The 7,975-nt window shown below is 31.7% G+C and overlaps 1 protein-coding gene across 1 annotated transcript; it reads right to left on the reverse strand.

Annotated features, from left to right (window-relative positions):
• Positions 1 to 342: 342 nt before the first annotated feature.
• LOC108556765 (dentin sialophosphoprotein-like) lies at positions 343 to 4,395 on the reverse strand (the record flags this gene model as incomplete). The annotated part of the gene is made up of 2 exons (XM_017913020.1): positions 4,365 to 4,395; positions 343 to 3,894 (listed from the first exon to the last, which is right to left on the reverse strand). Coding segments are annotated over exons 1-2 (3,583 nt in total), but the record flags the coding sequence as incomplete, so codon positions are not given.
• Positions 4,396 to 7,975: the final 3,580 nt, after the last annotated feature.

The following is a 7,975-nucleotide window of genomic DNA, read 5'->3' on the forward strand; positions in this document are numbered from 1 at the left end:
TCGATCTCGTCTCGTTGCACACTGGGCAAAAATGCATTGCGTTGCGTAATAGCTATTGCTCCAATACAAAGTATTTTGTAATTACTTATAAAGTATAGTCTATGCCTCGGTTAACATTACCTCTGCTAGCGAAGTTTTTATATAACAAAGTCACAATTTTATATAAAATTATGACCATAAGTTGTACTAGAAGAAGAAAATATCATCTAAGAAATGATCGGCAATGACGATGAAAATATTGTTAAAAATGTATTGAATGGTTTTTCAGTTAATGATAGAAACTGTAAATTTTAAAATATTTATTTAAATAATAAACTGTTCAAATTTAATGCATTCTCTTACTTTTCTCCTTCCAAACCTTCTGTGCCTTTTGCATCAACGGCGCCATCTTCTTCAGTGATTTAGGACAAATCTTGCTCTGAGAAAGCAGATTATTTTCAGGAGATGACACCGTTTCGATGGAACTTGACGTTGCTACAACTTTCCTTCGTATGTCCGGTGTAAACAATGGTTTATTAATTTCTATTACCTCCTTCTTTCTGACTTCCTTTTTAATCTCCTTCTTAGCGACGCTTGGTGATGGTGCTTCCTCAGCATCTAAGAAGCATAGCTGCGTCTGTCTTCTGGATACGTTTTTATCCTGAGAGTGCTTGACGATGTTACTGAGCTTCATCTTGCGCTCTTCCTTACATCTCATATACATGTTCCTCGAAGTCTCCATATACTCTCGATTCCTGTCGTGGAACTGCTTTTTGCAGTGATAACTCCATAGCTCTTCGGATTCATCGATGATGTAAGGGTTATGCTTTTCCAGATTCAATAACTGATTGGGCTTTAATTTTTCCAGGATCGGTTTCAGTAATGCATACGACGCTCCTCTTGTATACACCAGTGACTCTACATTCTTTTGGATTACATTGTTGCAGAGTGAAGAAAGGGTGGGAATATTGCTGGTTACCACTTTGATACCTGAATATAGCTTCGTACGAGTGGTTTTGCTGTAAAACATCTGGGAAATATCCTCGTGCTCTTGAAACATCCTTGTCTTGTTATCGTTTATTGCAAGCAAATCCGGCATCGATCTACTATTAATTTTCTTCTGTTCAAGTTTATTTAACAAATATTCCAAAGATTTATTAGTACTTTTCTGTGAGTTTACATCACAAGAGGATTTGTAAGCCTTTTGAAGTCTGGGATCATTCGTAATCCCATGACAAGATATTCCAATTCGTTTATACAGTTTTCTACAGTCCTCAGTATCTATGTAATTGATTTCATACAACTTCCACGGTACATCACTATATTGTGGATTAGACGACATAACAGTGGAACTGCTATCTCCTACTCTAACATTGTTATCTTCTATCATCAATGCATCACCAAAACTGATCCTTGAATCAACATCAAAACCATCATAATCCAATACTTTCTTCTTAGTGTCATGATAAGATATACTACTTTCTGATGAGCTATTTCTCCATTCATTATCTTCATTACTGGGTTCGCGCTTCCGTTTCATGTTATTCCTATTGTAAAAATTATCCTCTTGTACCTTCTTCACATTGCTACAATAATCCTTTTTCAAACTGTTGTTCGTTTTACTTTCATGTTGTCTGGACTTCACTCCAGAGTAGTTCGCGAATTTTCCACTAATAGTCTGTTTAATATTCGAAACATCAGAAAAACAATCCGAATCTCTTAGAATAAAATCATTCTCCAAACCTTCCAATTCGTTACATGGAATTTCTAATGATCTGGTTTTCTCTTTTCTAACATCTCCTTGCATCTTCCTCTCCTTTTTAAGATTATCTGATAAATCTATTACTGATCGTTCTAATATCTCAAGACTTCCCATTGGCGAGGACTTAACTACAGAATAGTTTGCAGAATTACTTCTAATAGTAGGTTTTATACTGGGATCATTGTTAAACGCACTAATAACGGAATCACTTACAATCAAATAATCCTCCAAAATTTTCTTTTTCGTTTTATCGCTAATTTTTGAAGATCTACTAGATGCTGATGAAATGGTTTTTTCTTTTCTATCATTCTTTTGCGGCTTCCTTACTTCGTTGTGGTTGTTCAATTTACAAATATTGTCTATTGAAGTATCTATATACTTCTTTTTATGCGACAAATCGATTGTTGATTGTTCTAATTTCTTAAGACTTTCAAATGGCGCAGATTTAATAGTACGTTTTATACTGGGATCACTCTGATTCGAAACATCAGCAACGTACGAATTACCTACAATTGAATCATCCTTTAAAACTTCCTTTTTTATGACACAGCTGTTTCTTGAAGATCTACTATTTGCTCGTGATATGGTTTTCTTTTTTCTAACATCGTCTTGCACTTTTGTTACTTTACTGTTGTGGTTCACTTTGCAGATATTTTCTACTGAAGTGTTAATATCCTTCTTTTCAAGATCATGTAATAATTCTATTGTTGATTGTTCTAATATCTTAAGACTGTCCAATGGCGCGGACTTAACTGCAAAGTTGTTTGCAGATCTACTAATTGCTCGTGATATGGTTTTCTTTTTTCTAACATCGTCTTGCACCTTTGTTACTTCATTGCTGTGTTTCAATTTGCAGATATTTTCTTTTGAAGTGTTCATATCCTTCCTTTCAAGATCACGTGATAATTCTATTGTTGATTGGTCTACTATCTTAAGACTTTCCAATGGCGCGGACTTAACTGAAATGTGGTTTTCAGATTTTCTTCTAATAGTACGTTTTATACTGGGATCACTCTGATTCGAAACATCAGCAACGTCCGAATTACCTGCAATTGAATCAGCCTGTAAAACTTCCTTTTTAATGACACAGTTGTTTCTTGAAGATCTACTAATTGCTCGTGACATGGTTTTCTTTTTTCTAACATCGTCTTGCACTTTTGTTACTTCACTGTTGTGTTTTACTTTGCAGATATTTTCTATTGAAGTGTTCATATCCTTCCTTTCAAGATCACGTGATAATTCTTTTGTTGATTGTTTTAATATCTTAAGACTTTCCAATGGCGCGGACTTAACTGCAATGTGGTTTGCAGATTCTCTTCTAATAGCATGTTTTATACTGGGACCACTCTGATTTGAAACATCAGCTACATTCGAATTACTTACAATTAAATCATCATCCAAAACTTCCTTTTTAATGACACAGTTGTTTCTTGAAGATCTACTAATTTCTCGTGATATGGTTTTCTTTTTTCTAACATCGTCTTGCACCTTTGTTACTTCACTGTTGTGGTTCTCTTTCCAGATATTTCCTATTGAAGTGTTCATATCCTTCTTTTCAAGATCATGTGATACATCTACTGTTGATTGTCCTAATATCTCACTATTTTTGATTGATGTGGACTTATCTACAGAATAGCTTGATGAGTTTCTTGTATTAGTCAATTTGATATTAGGATTACGCATTTTTGAAGCTTTTGGCGATACAAACTCATCCTGCAGAGCCTCACTATTGCTTGAATATCCAATACTTGCTAATGATTTCGTTTCTTCTTTAACACTTTTATGCGTTTCAGACTTCTTTATCAACAAACTCGAGGATTTTCTACGAATGATCATTTTTATACCATTATTCAAACCATTATCTAAAATCGACTCCCATTCACAATCAATCTTATGATCTTTCTCATTATCACTGTCATCGCTGCTGCTGCTGCTTCCAGAGGATGAGCCACTTTCATCATCACTGCTGTCGCTACTGATACATTCTGAGGATGAACTACTCGTATCATCACTGCTGTCGCTACTGCTACTTCCAGAAGATGAGCTACTCTCATCACCACTGTTCTCACTACTGCTGCTTCCTGAGGACGAGCTACTCTCATCATCATGCGTTGTTTGAAGTTTGATTGGATCATCCTTTTTCTCACTACGTTCTACACATAATCCACTGTCACGTTTAAATACTTTTTTTTTTGAGTGATACATTTTTTTTTTCTAATTTACAGTAATTCACTATTGTTTAACTGATTTGCAACTTAAATAATTGGCAATGAAACAATTTACACATAAATACAAAATAAAAAATTAGCAACCAGATGTAATAAAATAACAAATATTTTTACTAATATTTAAAATATAAAAACAAACATAAATTAAAATTTTAAAACTTTTACATATTTTTTTATGAAAGTTTGTAATATTTCTCACATAATTATGTTTTTTCTTATAATTACTTGAAAATTAAATTCTTAGTCTTAAAATTATAATGAAAATTTATACTAAAATAAACAAAAAATACATATTTGTTTCGTAAAATTTCTTTATAAATAAGCCTTTTATATAGGTATTGTCTTATTACTGATCGAAACTACATTAAATCATTTCTCAAAAATTTGTAGATTACCTTTCATAAGACTTTCTATTACATCTTTCATTGTTATTTGTTGCAACTCTTTCGGTTTTCTCTGTAACATTTGGTACTGAATTTGTGATGTGAGTTTTGTGTAGCTTTGTAATGTAGATTTGTTATAGGGAAACAAATTTCTTCTTTCGTTCTTTTAAAAACAACCAAACTTTTGCCTGATAGTGCAAACTTATTTAATAATTTTATAAACAATTAAAAAAATATTATCAATTTTGAAATAATCAACACTATATATAATGGATTTTTACTAAGAAATAATCTAGTTTTAAGAATAGGATATTTAAATAAATATTTTAGATATATTTATTTAAAAGAATTTATAAAGAAATGTTTGTATGTATTTTTTGCTTTGACAATTTTATCAATTTATAAATTTCGCCTTCAATATCTTTCATGTGAAACTTTTATAGAATGCACAGCTGATATCATTCTTCAGTAGTATGAAAATTATTTTCTTTGAGAAATTTGTATTGTAATGTCACAAACGTCTGTACTTTCTATAAAATGTTGATGAAAAAACACTTAAATAAGGATACTATAATTGGTAGTAAAAAAACAAAACTATTTAATTCAATTATCACAAATTAACTCTTCTGTTTTTAAATAAAAATTTTGTAATTTTATATTCTCAATATCTAAATACAACAATACCTCGCATAGTGCGGGTAGTGTATGTTTTAAAACTGCACTAATCGAGGACTATTCTATATAAGGTCTAAACTGCATAAAGAAAAAAATACATTTGGTATGTATTATTTTTTTAGGCTTTAGTTTTCTAATCCTCAATTATAATTTAGTTTTAAATTATTTATACCGTATTATAGTAAAACCGTACTAATCGAAACTTCCGTATGCGAGGGATTGCTGTATAAATAGAAAAGTTAAAATTGCAACAAAAGTAAAAAGAACATTGCATTTCTTTCAATCGTCGTTTGATATGTAAAAAAAAGGAAATTCGTTTACGTTTCGCAAATGGTAAATTATTCGCACTGGAAATGCCGTATGTAGTAGTATACAGTATGCAGCAGGCAGACAGCAAGCAGCAGAACGGGGAATTAAGCATGGATTCGATTTATTGAAAGCGTTTCAAAGCAAACATCCGCAAACTATAAATCATCTGGTCTGTTAAAGGATTTAGTTAGATTTGCATTCAATAAACAAGACTCGGGATCCGCAGCAAACAAATCACATTGTTTGTATGTGTATATGTGTATGTATATATTTATATATGTATATAAGGAGTCGGTCCATTAATCAACGCAGACATTGCCATTTGGCCTCTCCTACTTAATCGTCTTAACCAATTTATTTATTGCCCATTTTTATACATGCAAAAAACAATCTTGGATGTATGCACAAAGAGGAAGAAGACTAAGAAGAAACAAAAGGAATAGTTAGTTCTCTTCTTTTGTTTCAGACGAGCGCATTGAATATGTATTTACGCTCCTCTGACAAGTCTGGATGGAAATTATCTTAAAATTATAAGAGTGTGTTGTTATGTGTTGCTAAGCAACATTTATTTATTGATTACTTAACTATAGACGATTATATAATAATTATGTTTACGCTTGATTTATCATATGTTACATTCAGTTTACCGTTGTGTACTATTCTTATTTAATTGTGTATACAGGATATATATCTCATATATTATGGTTCCGTCAATATCCCGCACTGTTTGAAGCCGGACTAATTGAGGACTTTAAAATCATATAAAAAGAGACTACAATCAATTGCAAAATGACAGTTGTCAAACTTATGTCAAAGTCAAAGTGAAGAACTTTGAGAAGCTTTTAGTAATTGGGTGTGTGTGTTGCTAAGCAACATTTATTTATTGATTACGTAACTATAGACGATTATATAATAATTAAGTTTACGCTTGATTTATCATATGATACATTCAGCTTACCGTTGTGTACAATACATAAAATGTATATACAGGCATATCTCCAATAGCACGGATAATCGGTTTCGTCAATATCCCGCACTGTTTGAATCCGTACTAATTGAGGACTTTAAAATCATATAAAAAGAGACTACAATCAATTGAAAAATGACAGCTGTCAAACTTATGTCAAAGTCAAAGTGAAGAACTTTGAGAAGTTTTTAGCAATTGGGTGTGTGTGTTGCTGAGCATAATTTATTTATTGATTATATAACTATAGACAATTATATAATAATTATATTTATGCTTGATGTATCCCGCACTGTTTGAAGCCGGTCAAATTGAGGACTTTAAAACCAAATAAAAAGAGACTACAATCAATTGCAAAATACAGCTGTCAAACTTATGTCAAAGTGAGCAACATTGGATGTGTGTGTTGTTGAGCAACATTTATTTATTGCTTAAGTAACTATAGACAATTATATAATAATTATGTTTATGCTTGATGTATCTGTTACATTTCCTATACCGTTGTGTTCAATACGAGGAATATCTTGCACTGTTTGAAACCGGATTAATCAAGAGTCCGGCTTATTGAGGACTTTAATACCATATAAAAAGAGACTAAACTCAATTGCAAAATGAAAGCTGTAAAACTTATGTCAAAGTCAAAGTGAGCAACATTGGGAAGTAATTGGATGTGTGTGTTGTTGAGCAACATTTATTTATTGATTACGTAACTATAGACAATTATATAATAATTATGTTTATGCTTGATGTATCTGTTACATTGCCTATACCGTTGTGTACAATACGAGGAATATCCCGCACTGTTTGAAACCGGATTAATCAAGAGTCCGGCTAATTGAGAACTTTAATACCATATAAAAAGAGACTACAATCAATTGCAAAATGACAGCTGTCAAACTTATGTCAAAGTTAAAGTGAGCAACTTTGAGAAGCTTTTAGTAATTGGGTGTGTGTTTTGCTAAGCATAATTTAATTATTGATTATATAACTATAGACAATTATATAATAATTATATTTATGCTTGATGTATCCCGCACTGTTTGAAGCCGGACAAATTGAGGACTTTGAAACCATATAAAAAGAGACTACAATCAATTGCAAAATGACAGCTGTCAAACTTATGTCAAAGTGAGCAACATTGGGAAGCAATTGGATGTGTGTGTGTTGTTAAGCAACATTTATTTATTGATTACGTAACTATAAACAATTATATAATAATTATGTTTATGCTTGAAGTATCTGTTACATCACCGTTGTCACATACCGTTGTGTACAATACGAGAAATATCCCGCACTGTTTGAAACCGGATTAATCAAGTACTTTAAAACCGTATAAAAATAAGAGACTTAACTGTATAGAACTGTATGAATTGCAAAATGACAGCTGTCAACTTGTATCAAAGTGAGGATCTGATGATACACTTTTAGCAATTGGGTTGCTGTACAATTACAAATTGTTTCGAAATTTGCAAAACGTACTATAGTGAATCCATACTGATTGAAGCGGCATAATGCAAGGTATTTCTTGTACTTGTGCTTATGTAAGTTAAACCTGAAGTTAAAGTATTGAACAGTGTGTAGTAATCTTTTATACTTTAAACAATTTTCTTATATAATTTATCATAGTTTATGATTTGATGAATGTGTAAGGGTAACGACCTTATTTTTTTTTATC

This window comes from Nicrophorus vespilloides, unplaced genomic scaffold (genome assembly GCF_001412225.1).
Source record: "Nicrophorus vespilloides isolate i.1.1-1 unplaced genomic scaffold, Nicve_v1.0, whole genome shotgun sequence".
NCBI classification, from domain to species: Eukaryota; Metazoa; Arthropoda; class Insecta; order Coleoptera; family Silphidae; genus Nicrophorus; species Nicrophorus vespilloides.